Source organism: Oncorhynchus kisutch, linkage group LG18, assembly GCF_002021735.2.
Source record: "Oncorhynchus kisutch isolate 150728-3 linkage group LG18, Okis_V2, whole genome shotgun sequence".
NCBI lineage: Eukaryota > Metazoa > Chordata > Actinopteri > Salmoniformes > Salmonidae > Oncorhynchus > Oncorhynchus kisutch.
This window is the reverse complement of record NC_034191.2, coordinates 8,415,427-8,435,804: the sequence shown is the minus strand read 5'-3', so window position 1 is coordinate 8,435,804 and position 20,378 is coordinate 8,415,427. Positions and strand designations below refer to the sequence as shown.

The 20,378-nt window shown below is 44.7% G+C and overlaps 2 protein-coding genes across 2 annotated transcripts; both read right to left on the bottom strand.

Annotated features, from left to right (window-relative positions):
• Positions 1-3,439: 3,439 nt before the first annotated feature.
• On the bottom strand, positions 3,440-9,175 carry LOC116352979 (extracellular calcium-sensing receptor-like). Its single transcript, XM_031795425.1, has 7 exons — positions 8,881-9,175; positions 7,995-8,289; positions 7,236-7,525; positions 6,700-6,995; positions 6,386-6,609; positions 4,935-5,280; positions 3,440-4,666 (listed from the first exon to the last, which is right to left on the bottom strand). Exons 1-7 carry the CDS (start codon positions 9,162-9,164, stop codon positions 3,750-3,752), a joined length of 2,652 nt encoding a protein of 883 aa, XP_031651285.1. The 5' UTR covers positions 9,165-9,175; the 3' UTR covers positions 3,440-3,749.
• A 3,816-nt stretch (positions 9,176-12,991) lies between these two features.
• Positions 12,992-19,002, bottom strand: LOC109878828 (extracellular calcium-sensing receptor-like). Its single transcript, XM_031795416.1, has 7 exons — positions 17,734-19,002; positions 17,040-17,334; positions 16,337-16,626; positions 15,796-16,091; positions 15,305-15,525; positions 14,543-14,888; positions 12,992-14,274 (listed from the first exon to the last, which is right to left on the bottom strand). The coding sequence occupies exons 1-7, from the start codon at positions 18,081-18,083 to the stop codon at positions 13,358-13,360; spliced, it is 2,715 nt and encodes a 904-aa protein (XP_031651276.1). The 5' UTR covers positions 18,084-19,002; the 3' UTR covers positions 12,992-13,357.
• Positions 19,003-20,378: the final 1,376 nt, after the last annotated feature.

Genomic DNA, 20,378 nt, shown 5'->3' with positions numbered 1-20,378 from the left:
CCATTTTAAGAGACGCCCACCCAATCCTAAACAGTCCTGACATATATTTTTGGTTTCAAACGCCCCATGCAGAGACACACACCTCTGACCCCCTTTTCTTTTGAAACACACACACCTCCTGGCCCTGCACACACACACCCGCGCACGTGCACGCACACGTCTTTTCCGAAATACTTTTTCTCCGAAACATGCATAATGATAGATCTAAAAGACAGAGCCCCATCGTTAAATGTGAGGTACCTCTTTAAAACCATTTATTTAATTCATAATATTTAGTACAGACCTTTTTAAAACATCTTATAATTCATCAAAAACATTTTTACTGCGCAATATTGAATCAGCACTAATGTTACATTTATAAACAGTGGTTGTACAACAGTTATACATCATTACCAGCACACAGACAAACTAAACTTTTAATAATCTTTAATGTTTATAACATACCGTTGTATGAAAGACTGAATTCTTATAAAATAAAACATTGCATTTCTGCGTGACAGACCGCACAGGAAAAAATGAGAGATTCCCGTTCGTTAAGGGTTGAGATATAGCATTAATCCCCTTTAATTCTAAATCTTTAGTACAGACCTTTTAAAACATGTTATAACTTTTAAAATAATTTTTACTATTCCTTTTTTACAGATGAAGGGGCAGGTTAGGTGACTGGCATCCGTCTCCAATTCACCAGCGTCAAGACATACTCTCTTGCCCCCAGGATATCCCACACATGCTCCGTCAAGGCTCCGTAAGTTTTCACTCCAGGGATAGATCAAACGTCGTGCATGTAGATCCTGGGTATGTCTTAATGATAGATGCGGCCAGCGACATAATTGTTCACTATTTTGGAAAAAACTGTCCAGCTTATTCATCAAGGTTATGAATATAGGGTAATTAATCCATTTAAAGCTAAATACCGGCATAAAAAAGTTTACATCCTTGCAGGCTTTGGAAAATACATATGAAATGACAGACTTCATCTTATTTGTACTATCAAATTGTTCACATGCTAAAATTGTCACTTTGGAATCGGCCGCACACAAGTTCTTCCATTGCATATCCTGGCAGGGTTGTACCACTCAGGGCCTGTTCAATTTAACAGAGCGCTATCCTTATCTTAAGCCATTCTCTCATACACAGCGCAGGAGAAAAATTCCCAGCTTTTGCATGATAAAGGAGATTGGGTCCGCTGTCTGTGATTATCTTAACAGTAGAATCCTCAGGTTGGAATATGTAAGACGTGTCCATCACTCGTATCCAAAACTTCTTTAAAACATTCAGGGGCCTAACACAAAATGTCCTCGATGCTTTTATCATTGGGTTCATGAAAATAGATGCATAGCACCCCAAGAATTGGCCACGGAGACATAATCTCTGTTTTAATGTTGTGGGTTTTATTTTTTAAATCTCGGACATTAACCCTTCAAAGACAACAAACCTAAGGGCAATAAAATAGGGTAGGTGTGGGGTCATCCTCTTTGAAATGTTCAAACCCCCCCCCCCCCCCCCAGTTCAACCAGGTCCCTACACATCAATCATCATGACAACTTCAAAGGAATAGATGCAATATAGATATAAAATAACACACTCTCTAACACATGACAACAGGATGCATTATATGGCCATATGGCCATGTGACACCTTCCCGCCAAGATGTCCTGGCCGGATGCCCATATTTGGGAATGTATGCTTCATCCGGACATAGGGTCATAAATCAGACGTTTGGCGTGTGCCGTCTACTTGATTCTCTCTGTCATCTGTCGTGTCTTTGGCATCATTAAACCTGAAGACCTATTTATTAAATAACTCTCTGTAATTATTATTACGCGATGAAACTGATTACTCATGTAACTGTAATTAACTAGGAAGTAGGGGCAACAAGGAAATTATTCAGATTATAAAGTTATAATTTTCCTAATATAACTTTTCAGATATTTTCATATCTGATCAATTAGTCTTAGAAATAATTAATTATTATTTATCTCAAGTCAGTCTCATTCCAAACGTCGTAAATTCTTGGTTATCTGCACGAACCCAGTCTTCAATATGAGTCATCCATACATCAATTTTCTTAAAATCATATATTTACTAGTGGAATAAACCGGCATCGCGGCTTGTTGTACAAAAGGGAAGGGGAGGTCGACTGAGATATGACAACACAGAGATGATAATTATAACAATTGAAATGCTAATCCTTTGCACATGAACGCTCACTCATTCGGGAATAATTGCATTCAATATATATATTTACGCTCAGTGTATCATCGGGATCTCTGTTGAAAAGTTTGTTTCTGTTGGAGAGTTTGTCGTCTCTCTCTGTCGTGGTTAGAATAGATAGTTCAGAGTGACATTCATTCATGTCGTTATAGAATAGACATTTCGGCGGTTGCCGGTCTTCGCATTCAATGATACCGAATTCATAGCTGCAGACTAGTAATTAATATCAAAGACTTGTTCTTATTCTGTCGGTATCAAAAGATTATCTCTTTTGGGATAGGGGGCAGGATTTTCACTTTTGGATGAATAGCGTGCCCAGAGTGAACTGCCTCCTACTCTGTCCCAGATGCTAATATATGCATGTAATTATTAGTATTGGATAGAAAACACTCTGAAGTGTCTAAAACTGTTTGAATAATGTCTGTGAGTATAACAGAACTCATATGGCAGGCGAAAACCTGAGAAAAATCCAACCAGGAAGTGGGACAACTGAGGTTTGTAGTTTTTCAAAGCTTGGCCTACCGAATACACTTTGAGATATGGATAAAGTTACATTTCCACTAGATGTCAACTAATTCCCTATTGAAGATACAGTGGGATATGGGTCATGTTGCACTTCCTAAGGCTTCCACTAGATGTCAACTGTCTTTAGAAACTTGAATGAGGATTCTACTACAAAGGAGGGGCTCATGAGACCTTTTTGAGTTCGTGGTCTGGCAGAGTGCCTTGGTCTCATTACGCGCGCTCCCGACAGAGTTACCTCGCGTTCCAATGCTTTTTCTTCAGACAAAGGAATTCTCCGGGTTAGAACATTATTGATGTTTTATGTTAAAAATATCCTAAAGATTGATTCCATACATTGCTTGACATGTTTCTAAAGGACTGTGACGGAACATTTTGAGTTTTTGTCTGGACGTAGTGCAGACAGAGGCACAATGAACTTAGTGTATAAACACTTCTCACCCACTGGAATTGTGAAACAGTGAGTTATAAGTGAAATACTCTTGTCTGAAAACAATTGTTGGAAAAATGACTTGTGTAATGCACAAAGTAGATGTCCTAGCAGACTTGCCAAAACTATAATTTGTTAACAAGAAATGTGTGGAGTTGTTGAAAAACAAGTTTTAATTACTCCAACCTAAGTGTATGTAAACTTCCGACTTCAACTGTATCTGAAAATGTTTATTATATTATTATAATACATAATATGATGAGTTACAATATCAATTGAACACATGCACTTCAATGTTATGTCAATTCATTCAGGAATAAAGCTTTTCTCCCAACAACATGGAAGTGGTTCCACTCTGTAGACTACTGCTAATCACATCATGTAGCAGGTAAAATCAGATTTTAACACTCTAGATTTTAACAATCACTCATAACATTGGAATATCTAAAGTTAACCTGTGTCATGTTACTAGTTACAATGTTACCAATGATTAGCTGCTAAATCTCTGTCAGAGTAGTCCTACCTAACTGTATGATAAACCATATAACTGAACGTTACAGTGTCTGTTCCCGTCAATATTTTCTTAATAATGTATATCATTGGATGTCTTCTCCATGAGGTGTTTCTTGGTGTTCTTCTCCGGCCTGAACAGAATAATAAAGCATTTAGGAACAAATAATAGAAAGAACAACCCAAAGCTAGAGGTGATGATGGCAAAGATCTCCACAGCTACAGTTAACTTCCCAGGAGAGCTGACATAAGCTGGGATAAAGGTGATCCAGACTGCACAGAATATGAGCATGCTGAAGGTGATGAATTTGGCCTCATTGAAGTTATCAGGTAGCTTCCGAGCCAGAAAAGCCAGCACAAAGCACAAGAGAGACAGGAGTCCTATATAGCCCAACACAGCCCAGAAACCAATAGCTGAACCCACATCACACTCTAGAATGATCTTTTCCTTGTAGGTAGTGAGGTTTTTAATGGGGAAGGGAGGGGACAGGACCAACCACAGAGTGCATATCAAAGCCTGGACAAACGTGAAGGACACTACAGTCAACCTCTGCTGTGGAGGACCAAACCATTTCATGACATTACTGCCTGGAAGTGTAGCCCTGAAGGCCATCAACACCACTATTGTTTTCCCCAGAACACAAGAGATGCAGAGGACGAAGGTGATCCCAAACGCTGTGTGACGCAGCATACAGGACCACTCAGAGGGCCGGCCAATGAAAGTAAGAGAACAGAGAAAACACAGAGTCAAGGAGAAGAGCAGCAGGAAGCTCAGCTCAGAGTTGTTGGCCCTGACGATGGCCGATGTTCGGTGGTGGTAGAAGACGGTTGACGTGGCGATGGCCAGACAAGCCCCACCCACAGAGCAGGCGGTCAGGATGATTCCGAGGACCTCGTGGAAGGACAGGAACTCCACAGTCTTAAGGATACAGAGGTCTCTCTCAGCGTTGGGCCAGTACTCCTCGGGACAGATCAGACAGTCTGAAGAATCTGACCAGGACAAAACAACAGACATCAAATGTTAATAATAATAGATTCAGGTTTTATTTATTTACAAATACATGTCCCACAATGCTGCACTTTTTCAGTTTACAATAAAGAAGGTTTAATTAATGTGCAGCTTACATGAGAAAATAAGAACAGGAACATGATTGACAGATACTAACTTTGTAGTGCTGGTAATATGAATAAACCACTACTTAGTAAACCGTGATTGAAGTTACTACACATTTTCTGCCAACTATTCCTATATTCCTACCTGTGTTATTACTGATCTCTCCCTCTGCACATTGGATACAGTCATAACAGCATACAGGCTTTCCTTTCTGTATAGCCTTACGAGTGCCTGGGGGACAGCTCTCACTGCACACTGACACAGGTACTTGTGTACTGTTCTTTATCCAGGTGATTTCCCTGTTGATGTCAAACCTCTGGTCAGGAGGCAGGGACGCATCATAGCGCCCCACTGTCACAAGCTCCATCTTCTCACTCTCCCTTGTCTGCCAGTTGACCAGCTCATAGTTGGCCACTGGGTCCCCGTTGGCATCGAAAGACACCTGGTACCCGTTACGAGAGAAGTTCACCCTCCTCAATCTCTCCAGGACCTGGGGTTTGGAAGGGCAAGAGAGAGAGAGAGAGAGAGAGAGAGAGAGAGAGAGAGAGAGAGAGAGAGAGAGAGAGAGAGGATGTGAGAGAAGGAGAGAGGTGAGGAGAGATGGAGATAAGGGAAGAGAGAGATGAGTGAGAGGATGAGAGATGGAGAGATAGATGGAGAGAGGGGAAGAGAGAGATGAGTGAGAGGATGAAAGATGGAGAGATAGATGGACAGAGGGGAAGAGAGAGATGAGTGATGGAGAAAGGGGAAGAAAGATGGAAAGAGAGAAATGGAGAGAAGGGAAGATAGATGGAGAGATAGATGGACAGAGGGGAAGAGAGAGATGAGAGATGGAGAAAGGGGAAGAAAGATGGAGAGAGAAACAGAACATTAATTCAAATCAAATTTATCAGATGTGTTACTTCAGAAGAAGTTGTAAAGTATAATGAGAACTCCTAGGCCTTCATACATGTAGTCTATATAAACATATTTATCAGGAAATGATACTACAGACTTGTCATTCACCTGTGTTGGTTGAAGAGGGATGGAGAGATAGATGGATAGAGGGGAAGAGAGATGGAGAGAGGGGTCGAGAGAGATGGAGTGAGGGGAAGAGGGATGGAGAGAGGGGTCGAGAGAGATGGAGTGAGGGGAAGAGGGATGGAGAGATAGATGGATAGAGGGGAAGAGAGAGATGGAGTGAGGGAGAGAGAGATGTAGGGGTCGAGAGAGATGGAGTGAGGGGAAGAGGGATGGAGAGATAGATGGATAGAGGGGAAGAGAGAGATGGAGTGAGGGAGAGAGAGATGGAGAGAGGGGTCGAGAGAGATGGAGTGAGGGGAAGAGGGATGGAGAGAGGGGAAGAGGGATGGAGAGATAGATGGATAGAGGGGAAGATGGACTGAGAGATAGATGGATAGATAGGAAGAGGGATGGAGAGATAGATGGAGAGAGGGGAAGAGAGAGATGGAGTGAGGAATAGAGTGAAACAGAACATTAATTTAAGTCATGTGTTTAATAGAAGTGTTACTAGATAACCAGCCGTAATGTCCTTCATACATGTAGTCTAAATAAACATATCAATCAGAACATTATACTATCGTCTTGTCATTCACCTGTGTTGGCTTCATATTGAGGTTTTTGTCACAGTAAACAGTGGAGTTTTCTCTCTCTTCACAAACGATGCTGTGGATGGCGTGTGCTATGGCATAAACAGCTTTATACACCATGTTAGTGACACGCAGCTGGGATGTATCTGTGTAGGGGGTCTGTAGCTGCTGTATATCCTCACTGCCATCACACACCTTCTCCTCAACCACAACACCTGTAGATGAGGTCCCTACAGACAGACAGACATGTAAATAGATAGATAGACTGATAGATGGATGGATGGATGCATGGATGGATGGATAGATAGATACATATATACCTGTCTCCAGCCGACAGCCAAAGGCTCCCTCCCAGAACTCAGTGAGCAGGGGAGAGTTGGACACCTTCTGTGGGGAGAGGTCCAGGAGGAAGTCCCTAAGACCGGGGATGACAGAGCGTTGGATGCCAAATCCAATGGCCCCGGCACACAGACCGAAACGCAGCATATCTGGGTCAGTGACCCAGGGATCGCTCCCGATCCACTGGCGGGGTGGAGAGGGCAGGCGTTCCATCTCCATCAGCAGGATTCTCATGTCCCCAGAAGATACGAATGCAACCACCACCCGGGCTGTTGAGCTGGGGAACATGATTATATCATATGCTTAATATGCTGGTCATGTTTGTCATTCATTGGAATGTCTCAGTGAACATGAACATTAGTATTAATCAACACTTTTGATATGCTTAAGATATGCAATTCATGTTGGTCTCACAGATCAGCTTTGGGAGAAGAGAGAAATTAAAAACAATAGTATTTTTTATAATTATGGTCTTGCATTTATATGAATGAAAAGTTCACAAGTAATCACGGATCACCTGCGGATCACGTCGGCCACCCGTTGCACTCTGCTGAGTGGGCTGGTACGGGAGAAGGCTTCAGAATACTCCACACAGATACCCTCCTCTTGTGCTGCCTGAAGGAAAGCAGCCATCCCGTTATTACCGTAGTCAGAGTCGGAACGGACCGCCCCAATCCAGGTCCAGCCGAAGTGCCTGATGAGGTGAGCCAGAGCGGCAGCCTGGAACTGATCACTGGGGATGGTTCTGAAGAAGGTTGGATACTGTTTCTTATCACTCAGACACGCACAGGTGGAAGAGTGGCTCACCTAGGTAAAAACAGACAGTCGAAAACATGAGAAAGAACATAATGTTGACCAAACGAATCTCAGTTATTGGCTACTTCCTGCTTATTTTATTTTGCTATGTAGTTTGATGTTAGGGAGACATTAATAATAATAAGCCAACCCATTGTTTTTCATTGTGCCAGAATGAAAAAGGTACACAAAATTGTGACATAAATCCCTGGTCTCCCATAACAACCTAGCCTATGAAAGATAGTCCTCAGATCATGTTTTAATGGCGACAGAAGATCTCCAGACTCATAATCCTCGGTCTATGTTCAAATGGTTTTCTCCACATAATTTCACACAGAAATGTATATTATTGAAAGAGAGGAGAATACACTTGAAATACGGTAATTTAAAAGTTGAACTCATTCCTGAAAGAGAGGAGAATATACATTAGGAATACAGTAAATTAAAAGAAGCTGAATGATTTCTTTCCATAGAAGTTTACCTGAGGAATGCCGAAAGGGCCGATGATGCGCAACATGCTGATGGTTGGCGTGGAGCCAGACTCGCCAACAATAGCTTTCACTGTATCCGACCCTGAGCACTGTTCTCCGGTATCAAACATGGGGTCCAGGCCGTTAGCCAGCTGGAAGGCCACTTTCACGGCTATAGGGACCGAGGCGCAGGAGTCGTGCACTTGATAACCAAGCATGATACCCGGTAGAAGGTAAGAACTGTTGTTTATCTCCTCAACTGCGAAGATCATGGCACGCGAGAAGCGTAACTCACGGGAATCCATACTGTAAATAGAAGATGGGTCAGTGAGCACCTCTTGATAAATGATGAACTAGGCTATAGAATGTTACCATGGCAAACAGCCTAATATCTAGTATTATTTTCCATACCGTCTATATGACTACACTTTTGTTGTTTGTAATTGAGGACATTGTAGGATAGCCTGCTTTTGAAAATGTGATCCTTTGAAACAGTAGGCTTTACCTACTCTTTTAATCTGTCTTTAAACACACAGTTAATCTGTCTTTAAAACACTGTTTGTCTCTTTAAACACTGTTTATCTGTCTTTAAAACACTGTTTGTCTCTTTAAACACTGTTTATCTGTCTTTAAACGTACTGTTTGTCTCTTGAAAACAGTTTATCGTCTTGAACAACACTATTTATCTGTCTTTAAACACACTGTTTATCTGTCTTGAAACAAAATGTTTATCTTTCTTTAATCACATTGTTTCTCTGTGATTAAAACTGTCTCTCTGTCTTTAAACACACTGTTTATCGGTCTTTAAACAAACTGTTTCTCTGTCTTTAAAACACAATTTATCTCTCTCCCCACACAGCCACAGTCTGTCCCCTGTTCCCTCTTGCGCTCACTGACCTCCCTGTGCACTGCAGGGGCTCAGGCAGGCTGGTGTAGCTGTGATCCACAGTGTGCATATAGTAATGCATAGAGAAAACACCCCCGATGACAAAGTCCCCGTCCTGGGAGAACGCCGGAGGACGAGGGGTGCCTTGGAGCCTGCATCTGATAGACTCCAGCCCAGAGGCAGAGACAGAGGCAGACGAGAGCCAGGCAAGCCCACCAGCCACCACAGCTAGATGTAGTATAACCAGACTACCAGCCAGACTTGGATCCAGAGCAGGAGCCGGAGAGAGCCTCATTCCCCTGATATGTAGAAGGTATACAGCGCCACACAGACCCATATAGGTCAGGATACCTCTCTTCTCTGGGTTAAATACCCACCGTACCTCTGTGGGGATTCCTCTGGGGGCCACACTGTGGGTATGGCCATGCCAGGGAGGGAGGGGTTAGAAGCTGCTCTGCTCACTCAGTCAGGTCCTGCTTCTTTCAGATATAGAGACTGTATGCACCAGCGTAAGCCCTAAGTAGACTGTAATGGTTTATATAGACATAAACATACAGTAGACACACTATAACCATAAAGCTCTCTTACAGTGTATATTGCCCCTACTGTCTAGTTCTCTTGGCACGCTGGCTCTACACAGTGTTTCCTCTACAGTCTAGTTCTCTAGGCACGCTGGCTCTACACAGTATTTCCCAGACAGTCTAGTCCTCTTGGCACATTGGCTCTACAAAGTATTTCCCCTACAGTCTAGTCCTCTTGGCATGCTGGCTCTACAAATATTTCCCCGACAGTCTAGTCCTCTTGGCACGCTGGCTCTACACAGTATTTCCAAGACAGTCTAGTCCTCTTGTTATGCTGGCTCTACACAGTATTTCCCAGACAGTCTAGTCCTCTTGGCACGCTGGCTCTACACAGCATTTCCCAGACAGTCTAGTCCTCTTGGCAGGCTGGCTCTACACAGTATTTCCCAGACAGTCTAGTCCTCTTGGCAGGCTGGCTCTACACAGTATTTCCCAGAAAGTCTAGTCCTCTTGGCAGGCTGGCTCTACACAGTATTTCCCAGACAGTCTAGTCCTCTTGGCACGCTGGCTCTACACAGTATTTCCCAGACAGTCTAGTCATCTTGGCACGCTGGCTCTACACAGTATTTCCCAGACAGTCTAGTCCTCTTGGCACGCTGGCTCTACACAGTATTTCCCAGACAGTCTAGTCCTCTTGGCACGCTGGCTCTACACAGTATTTCCCAGACAGTCTAGTCCTCTTGGCACGCTGGCTCTACACAGTATTTCCCAGACAGTCTAGTCCTCTTGGCACGCTGGCTCTACACAGTATTTCCCAGACAGTCTAGTCCTCTTGGCACGCTGGCTCTACACAGTATTTCCCAGACAGTCTAGTCCTCTTGGCACGCTGGCTCTACACAGTATTTCCCAGACAGTCTAGTCCTCTTGGCACGCTGGCTCTACACAGTATTTCCCAGACAGTCTAGTCCTCTTGGCACGCTGGCTCTACACAGTATTTCCCAGACAGTCTAGTCCTCTTGGCACGCTGGCTCTACACAGTATTTCCCAGACAGTCTAGTCCTCTTGGCACGCTGGCTCTACACAGTATTTCCCAGACAGTCTAGTCCTCTTGGCACGCTGGCTCTACACAGTATTTCCCAGACAGTCTAGTCCTCTTGGCACGCTGGCTCTACACAGTATTTCCCAGACAGTCTAGTCCTCTTGGCACGATGGCTCTACACAGTATTTCCCAGACAGTCTAGTCCTTTTGGCACGCTGGCTCTACACAGTATTTCCCAGACAGTCTAGTCCTCTTGGCACGCTGGCTCTACACAGTATTTCCCAGACAGTCTAGTCCTCTTGGCACGCTGGCTCTACACAGTATTTCCCAGACAGTCTAGTCCTCTTGGCACTCTGCCTCTACACAGTATTTCCCAGACAGTCTAGTCCTCTTGGCACGCTGGCTCTACACAGTATTTCCCAGACAGTCTAGTCCTCTTGGCACTCTGCCTCTACACAGTATTTCCCAGACAGTCTAGTCCTCTTGGCACTCTGCCTCTACACAGTGTTTCCTCTACAGTCTAGTCCTCTTGGCACGCTGGCTCTACACAGTATTTCCTCTACAGTCTAGTCCTCTTGGCACTCTGCCTCTACACAGTGTTTCATCTACAGTCTAGTCCTCTTGGCACTCTGCCTCTACACAGTATTTCCCAGACAGTCTAGTCCTCTTGGCACTCTGCCTCTACAAAGTTTTTCCCCTACAGTCTAGTCCTCTATATTTCCACTTCTGTCTAGTCCTCTTTGCACTCTGGCTCTCTTATATTTCCATGCAGTCTAGTCCTCTGGTATGCTGGCTCTACACTGGAACCTAGAACAAAACCTGGAGAGGAACAAGGCTCTGAGGGGAGGCCAGTCCTCTTCTGGCTGTGTCAGGTGGAGATTATAATAGTACATGGCCAAGATGTTCAAACGTTAAGAGACAGCAGGTGTGGTAGAGTGAGAGAGTCAAAAACAGCAGGTCCGAGACAGGTGAGCACTTCCGGTGACCAGGTCAGGGTTCAGTTGAAACTGGAACAGCAGCACGACCAGGTGGATTGAGGACAGCAAGAAGTCATCAGGGCAGGTAGTCCTGAGGCATTGTCCCAGGCCTCAGGTCCTCCGAGAGAAGAGAAAGACAAAGAGAGAAAGAGAGAGAGAATAGGAGGGAGCATACTTAAATTCACACAGGACACTGGATAAGACAGGGGAAATACTCCAGACATAAGAGTGAACCTAGCCCCCGGACACATAATCTATTGCAGCATAATTACTGGAGGCTGAGACAGGAGGGGTAGGGAGACACTGTGGCCCCATCCGACTATACCCCCGGACAGGGCCAATCAGGCAGATATAACACCCCCCACTGTGCCAAAGCACAGCCCCCACACCACTAAATATCTTTAACCACCAATTTACTACCCTGAGACAAGACAGAGTATAGCCCACGAAGATCTCCTCCATGGCACAAACCCGAGGGGGCGCCAACACGGACAGGAAGATCACGTCAGAGACTCAACCCACTCAAGGGACGCACCCCACCTAGGGACGGCATGGAAGAGCACAAGTAAGCCAGTGACTTAGCCCCCCCCCGTAATAGGGTTGGAGGCAGAGAATCCCTGTGTAGAGAGGGGAACTGGACAGGCAGAGACAGCAAGGGCGGTTCATCGCTCCAGTATCTTTCCGTTCACCTTCACACCACTGGGCCAGACTACACTCAATCATAGTCCCTACTGAAGAGATGAGTATTCAATAAAGCTTTAACTTCTTGGTGACTGGGGGGCTGTATTGAGTAGCTTGGATGAATAAGGTGCACAGAGTGAACTGCCTGCTACCCAGGCCCAGTTGCTAATATATGCAAATTATTAGTATATTTGGATAGAAAACACTATGAAGTTTCTAAACCTGTTTTACTCTCTCATTTGGCAGGCAGAAATCTGAGAAGAAATCCAACCAGGAAGTGGGAAATCTGAGGTTGGTTGTTTTTCAACTAATTCCCTATTGAAGATACAGTGGGATATGGGTCATGTTGCACTTCCTAAGGCTTCCACTAGATGTCAACTGTCTTTAGAAACTTGAATGAGGATTCTACTACAAAGGAGGGGCTCATGAGACCTTTTTGAGTTAGTGGTCTGGCAGAGTGCCTTGGTCTCATTACGCGCGCTCCCGACAGAGTTACCTCGCGTTCCAATGCTTTTTCTTCAGACAAAGGAATTCTCCGGGTTAGAACATTATTGATGTTTTATGTTAAAAATATCCTAAAGATTGATTCCATACATTGCTTGACATGTTTCTAAAGGACTGTGACGGAACATTTAGAGTTTTTGTCTGGACGTAGTGCAGACAGAGGCACAATGAACTTAGTGTATAAACACTTCTCACCCACTGGAATTGTGAAACAGTGAGTTATAAGTGAAATACTCTTGTCTGAAAACAATTGTTGGAAAAATGACTTGTGTAATGCACAAAGTAGATGTCCTAGCAGACTTGCCAAAACTATAATTTGTTAACAAGAAATGTGTGGAGTTGTTGAAAAACAAGTTTTAATTACTCCAACCTAAGTGTATGTAAACTTCCGACTTCAACTGTATCTGAAAATGTTTATTATATTATTATAATACATAATATGATGAGTTACAATATCAATTGAACACATGCACTTCAATGTTATATCAATTCATATAGGAATAAAGCTTTTCTCCAACAACATGGAAGTGGTTCCACTCTGTAGGCTACTGCTAATCACATCATTTAGCAGGTCAAATCAGATTTTAACACTCTAGATTTGAACAATCACTCATAACATTGGAATATCTAAAGTGAACCTGTGTCATGTTACTAGTTACAATGTTACCAATGATTAGCTGCTAAATCTCTGTCAGAGTAGTCCTACCTAACTGTATGATAAACCATATAACTGAACGTTACAGTGTCTGTTCCCGTCAATATTTTCTTAATAATGTATATCATTGGATGTCTTCTCCATGAGGTGTTTCTTGGTGTTCTTCTCCGGCCTGAACAGAATAATAAAGCATTTAGGAACAAATAATAGAAAGAACAACCCAAAGCTAGAGGTGATGATGGCAAAGATCTCCACAGCTACAGTCAACTTCCCTGGAGAGCTGACATAAGCTGGGATAAAGGTGATCCAGACTGCACAGAATATGAGCATGCTGAAGGTGATGAATTTGGCCTCATTGAAGTTATCAGGTAGCTTCCGAGCCAGAAAAGCCAGCACAAAGCACAAGAGAGACAGGAGTCCTATATAGCCCAACACAGCCCAGAAACCAATAGCTGAACCCACATCACACTCTAGAATGATCTTTTCCTTGTAGGTAGTGAGGTTTTTAATGGGGAAGGGAGGGGACAGGACCAACCACAGAGTGCATATCAAAGCCTGGACAAACGTGAAGGACACTACAGTCAACCTCTGCTGTGGAGGACCAAACCATTTCATGACATTACTGCCTGGAAGTGTAGCCCTGAAGGCCATCAACACCACTATTGTTTTCCCCAGAACACAAGAGATGCAGAGGACGAAGGTGATCCCAAACGCTGTGTGACGCAGCATACAGGACCACTCAGAGGGCCGGCCAATGAAAGTAAGAGAACAGAGAAAACACAGAGTCAAGGAGAAGAGCAGCAGGAAGCTCAGCTCAGAGTTGTTGGCCCTGACGATGGCCGATGTTCGGTGGTGGTAGAAGACGGTTGACGTGGCGATGGCCAGACAAGCCCCACCCACAGAGCAGGCGGTCAGGATGATTCCGAGGACCTCGTGGAAGGACAGGAACTCCACAGGCTTAAGGATACAGAGGTCTCTCTCAGCGTTGGGCCAGTACTCCTCGGGACAGATCAGACAGTCTGAAGAATCTGACCAGGACAAAACAACAGACATCAAATGTTAATAATAATAGATTCAGGTTTTATTTATTTACAAATACATGTCCCACAATGCTGCACTTTTTCAGTTTACAATAAAGATTGTTGAATTAATGTGCAGCTTACATGAGAAAATAAGAACAGGAACATGATTGACAGATACTAACTTTGTAGTGCTGGTAATATGAATAAACCACTACTTAGTAAACCGTGATTGAAGTTACTACAGATTTTCTGCCAACTATTCCTATATTCCTACCTGTGTTATTACTGATCTCTCCCTCTGCACATTGGATACAGTCATAACAGCATACAGGCTTTCCTTTCTGTATAGCCTTACGAGTGCCTGGGGGACAGCTCTCACTGCACACTGACACAGGTACTTGTGTACTGTTCTTTACCCAGGTGATTTCCTTCTCCATGTCAAGCCTCTGGTCAGGAGGCAGGGACGCATCATAGCGCCCCACTGTCACAAACTCAATCTTCCCACTCTCCCGTCTCTGCCAGTTGACCAGCTCATAGGTGGCCACTGGGTCCCCGTTGGCATCGAAAGACACCTGGTACCCGTTACGAGAGAAGTTCACCCTCCTCAATCTCTCCAGGACCTGGGGGTTGGAAGGGCAAGGGAGGGAGAGAGAGAGAGAGAGAGAGAGAGAGAGGATGTGAGAGAAGGAGAGAGGTGAGGAGAGATGGAGATAAGGGAAGAGAGAGATGAGTAAGAGGATGAGAGATGGAGAGATAGATGGACAGAGGGGAAGAGAGAGATGAGAGATGGAGAGATAGATGGAGAGAGGAGAATAGAGAGATGAGAGATGGAGAAAGGGGAAGAAAGATGGAAAGAGAAAAATGGAGAGAAGGGAAGACAGATGGAGAGAGAAACGGAACATTAATTCAAATCAAATTTATCAGATGTGTTGCTTCAGAAGAAGTTGTAAAGTATAATGAGAACTCCTAGACCTTCATACATGTAGTCTATAGAAACATATTTATCAGGAAATTAGACTATAGACTTGTCATTCACCTGTGTTGGCTTCACATTAAGGTTTTTGTCACAGTTCACAGTGGAGTTTTCTCTCTCTTCACAAACGATGCTGTGGATGGCGTGTGCTATGGCATAAACAGCTTTATACACCATGTTAGTGACACGCAGCTGGGATGTATCTGTGTAGGGGGCCTGTAGCTGCTGTATATCCTCACTGCCATCACACACCTTCTCCTCAACCCCAACACCTGTAGAGGTCCCTACAGACAGACAGACAGACAGACAGACAGACAGACAGACAGACAGACAGACAGACAGACAGACAGACAGACAGACAGACAGACAGACAGACAGACAGACAGACAGACAGACAGACAGACAGACAGACAGACAGACAGACAGACAGACAGACAGACAGACAGACAGACAGACAGACAGACAGACAGACAGACAGACAGACAGACAGACAGATAAATAGATAGATAGACTGATAGATGGATGGATGGATGGATAGATAGATACATAGATACCTGTCTCCAGCCGACAGCCAAAGGCCCCCTCCCAGAACTCAGTGAGCGTGGGAGAGTTGGACACCTTCTGTGGGGAGAGGTCCAGGAGGAAGTCCCTGAGGCCGGGGATGACAGAGCGTTGGATGCCAAATCCAATGGCCCCGGCACACAAACCGAAACGCAGCATATCTGGGTCAGTGACCCAGGTCTCGCTCCCGATCCACTGGCGGGGTGGAGAGGGCAGGCGTTCCATCTCCCTCAGCAGGATTCTCATGTCCCCAGAAGATACGAATGCAACCACCACCCGGGCTGTTGAGCTGGGGAACATGATTATATCATATGCTTAATATGCTGGTCATGTTTGTCATTCATTGGAATGTCTCAGTGAAGTGAACATGAACATTAGTATTAATCAACACTTTTGACATGCTTAAGATATGCAAATCATGTTGGTCTCACAGATCAGCTTTGGGAGAAGAGAGAAATTAAAAACAATAGTATTTTTTATAATTATGGTCTTGCATTTGTATGAATGAAAAGTTCACAAGTAATCACGGATCACCTGCGGATCACGTCGGCCACCCGTTGCACTCTGCTGAGTGGGCTGGTACGGGAGAAGGCTTCAGAATACTCTACACAGATGCCTTCCTCTTGTGCTGCCTGTAGGAAAGCAGCCATCCCGTTATTACCGTAGTCAGAGTCGGAACGGACCGCCCCAATCCAGGTCCAGCCGAAGTGCCTGATGAGGTTTGCCAGAGCGGCAGCCTGGAACTGATCACTGGGGATGGTTCTGAAGAAGGTTGGATACTGTTTCTTATCACTCAGACACGCACAGGTGGAAGAGTGGCTCACCTAGGTAAAAACAGACAGTCGAAAACATGAGAAAGAACGTAATGTTGACCAAACGAATCTCAGTTATTGGCAACTTCCTGTTCTTTTTATTTTGCTATGTAGTTTGATGTTAGGGAGACATTAATAATAATAAGCCAACTCATTGTTTTTCATTGTGCCAGAATGAAAAAGGTACACAAAATTGTGACACAAATCCCTGGTCTCCCATAACAACCTAGCCTATGAAAGATAGTCCTCAGATCATGTTTTAATGGCGACAGAAGATCTCCAGACTCATAATCCTCGGTCTATGTTCAAATGGTTTTCTCCACATAATTTCACACAGAAATGTATATTCCTGAAAGAGAGGAGAATATACATTAGGAATACAGTAAATTAAAAGAAGCTGAATGATTTATTTTCACAGGAGTTACCTGAGGAATGCCGAAAGGGCCGATGACGCGCAACATGCTGATGGTTGGTGTGGAGGCAGACTCGCCCACAATAGCTGTCACTGTAGCAGACCCTGAGCACTGTTCTCCGGTATCAAACATGGGGTCCAGGCCGTTAGCCAGCTGGAAGGCCACTTTCACGGCTATAGGGACCGAGGCGCAGGAGTCGTGCACTTGATAACCAAGCATGATACCCGGTAGAAGGTAAGAACTGTTGTTTATCTCCTCAACTGCGAAGATCATGGCACGCGAGAAGCGTAACTCACGGGAATCCATACTGTAAATAGAAGATAGGTGAGTGAGCACCTCCTGACAAATCATAAACTAGCCTATAGAATGTTTCCATGGCAAACAGCCTAATATCTACTATTATTTTCCATACCGTGTATATGACTACACTTTTGTTGTTTGTAATTGAGGACATTGTAGGATAGCCTGCATTTGAAAATGTGATCCTTTGTAACAGTAGACTTTACCTACTCTTTTAATCTGTCTTTAAAACACTGTTTGTCTCTTTAAACACTGTTTATCTGTCTTTAAACACACTGTTTATCGGTCTTTAAACACACTGTTTACCGGTCTTTACACAAACTGTTTCTCTGTCTTTAAAACACAATTTATCTGTCTCCCCACACAGCCGCAGTCCTGTCTCCTGTTCCCTCTTGCGCTCACTGACCTCCCTGTGCACTGCAGGGGCTCAGGCAGGCTGGTGTAGCTGTGATCCACAGTGTGCATATAGTAATGGATGGAGAAAACACCCCCGATGACAAAGTCCCCGTCCTGGGAGAACGCTGGAGGACGAGGGGTGCCTTGGAGCCTGCATCTGATAGACTCCAGCCCAGAGGCAGAGACAGAGGCAGACGAGAGCAAGGCAAGCCCACCAGCCACCACAGCTAGATGTAGTAGAACCAGACTACCAGCCAGACTTGGATCCAGAGCAGGAGCCGGAGAGAGCCTCATTCCCCTGATGTGTAGAAGGTATGGAGTAATACAGCGCCACACAGACCCATATAGGTCAGGATACATATCTTCTCTGGGTTAAATACCCACCGTACCTCTGTGGGGATTCCTCTGGGGGCCACACTGTGGGTATGGCCATGCCAGGGAGGGAGGGGTTAGAAGCTGCTCTGCTCACTCAGTCAGGTCCTGCTTCTTTCAGATATAGAGACTGCATGCACCAGCGTAAGCCCTAAGTAGACTGTAATGGTTTATATAGGCATAAACATACATTAGGCACACTATAACCACCTGGCTCTCTTATATTTCCGCTACTGTCTAGTTCTCTTGGCACGCTGGCTCTTATATTTCCTCTGCAGTCTAGTCCTCTAGGCACACTGGCTCTACACAGTATTTCCCAGACAGTCTAGTCCTCTTGGCACGCTGGCTCTACACAGTATTTCCTCTACAGTCTAGTCCTCTTGGCACGCTGGCTCTACACAGTATTTCCTCTACAGTCTAGTCCTCTTGGCACGCTGGCTCTACACAGTATTTCCCAGACAGTCTAGTCCTCTTGTCACACTGGCTCTACACAGTGTTTCCTCTACAGTCTAGTCCTCTTGTCACGCTGGCTCTACACAGTGTTTCCTCTACAGTCTAGTCCTCTTGGCACGCTGGCTCTACACAGTATTTCCTCTACAGGCTAGTCCTCTTGGCACGCTGGCTCTACACTGGAACCTAGAACGAAACCTGGAGAGGAACCAGGCTCTGAGGAGAGGTCAGTCCTCTTCTGGCTGTGCCAGGTGGAGATTATAATAGTACATGGCCAAGATGTTCAAACGTTAAGAGACAGCAGGTGTGGTAGAGTGAGAGAGTCAAAAACAGCAGGTCCGAGACAAGGGAGCACTTCCGGTGACCAGGTCAGAGTTCAGTTGAAACTGGAACAGCAGCACGACCATGTGAATTGAGGACAGCATGGAGTCATCAGGCCAGGTAGTCCGGAGGCATTGTCCCAGGCCTCAGGTCCTCCGAGAGAAGAGAAAGTCAAAGAGAGAAAGAGAGAGAGAATAGGAGGGAGCATACTTAAATTCACACAGGACCCTGGATAAGACAGGAGAAATACTCCAGACATAAGAGTGAACCTAGCCCCCCGGACACATAATCTATTGCAGCATAATTACTGGAGGCTGAGACAGGAGGGGTAGGGAGACACTGTGGCCCCATCTAACTATACCCCCGGACAGGGCCAATCAGGCAGATATAACACCACCCACTGTGCCAAAGCACAGCCCCCACACCACTAAATATCTTTAATCACCAGTTTACTACCCTGAGACAAGACAGAGTATAGCCCACGAAGATCTCTTCCACGGCACAAACCCGAGGGGGCGCCAACCCGGACAGGAAGATCATGTCAGAGACTCAACCCACTCAAGAGAAGCACCCCTCCTAGGGACGGCATGGAAGAGCACAAGTAAGCCAGTGACTTAGCCCCCGTAATATGGTTGGAGGCAGAGAATCCCTGTGTAGAGAGGGGAACCGGACAGGCAGAGACAGCAAGGGCGGTTCATCGCTCCAGTATCTTTCCGTTCACCTTCACACCACTGGGCCAGACTACACTCAATCATAGTCCCTACTGAAGAGATGAGTATTCAATAAAGCTTTAACTTCTTGGTGACTGGGGGCAGTATTGAGTAGCTTGGATGAATAAGGTGCCCAGAGTAAACTGCCTGCTACTCAGGCCCAGTTATTAATATATGCATATTATTAGTATATTTGGATATAAAACACTCTGAAGTTTCTCAAACTGTTTGAATGATGTCTGTGAGTAAAACATAACTCATTTGGCAGGCAGAAATCTGAGAAGAAATCCAACCAGGAAGTGGGAAATTTGAGGTTGGTTGTTTTTCAACTCATTCCAGTGTAGCCTAGTGGTTAGAGCATTGGACTAGTAACCGAAAGGTTGCAAGTTCAAATCCCCGAGCTGACAAGGTACAAAATCTGTCGTTCTGCCCTTGAACAGGCAGTTAACCCACTGTTCCTAGGCCGTCATTGAAAATAAGAATTTGTTCTTAACTGACTTGCCTAGTAAAATAAAGGTTAAAAAAAAAAAACATTTCCCAACATTCCCATGTTGCACTTCCTAGGGCTTCCACTAGATGTCAACAGTCTTTAGAACCTAGTTTGATGCTTCTACTGTGAAGTGGGGCTGAATGAGAGGGGAATGAGCCAGAGGTCTGGCAGAATGCTTTGAGCTCGTGACGCGCTGTCATGTGAGATAGCTCGTGTTCCATTGCTTTTCTATAGACAAAGGAATTGTCCGGTTGGAACATTGTTGAAGATTTATGTTAAAAACATCCTAAAGATTGATTCTATACTTAGTTT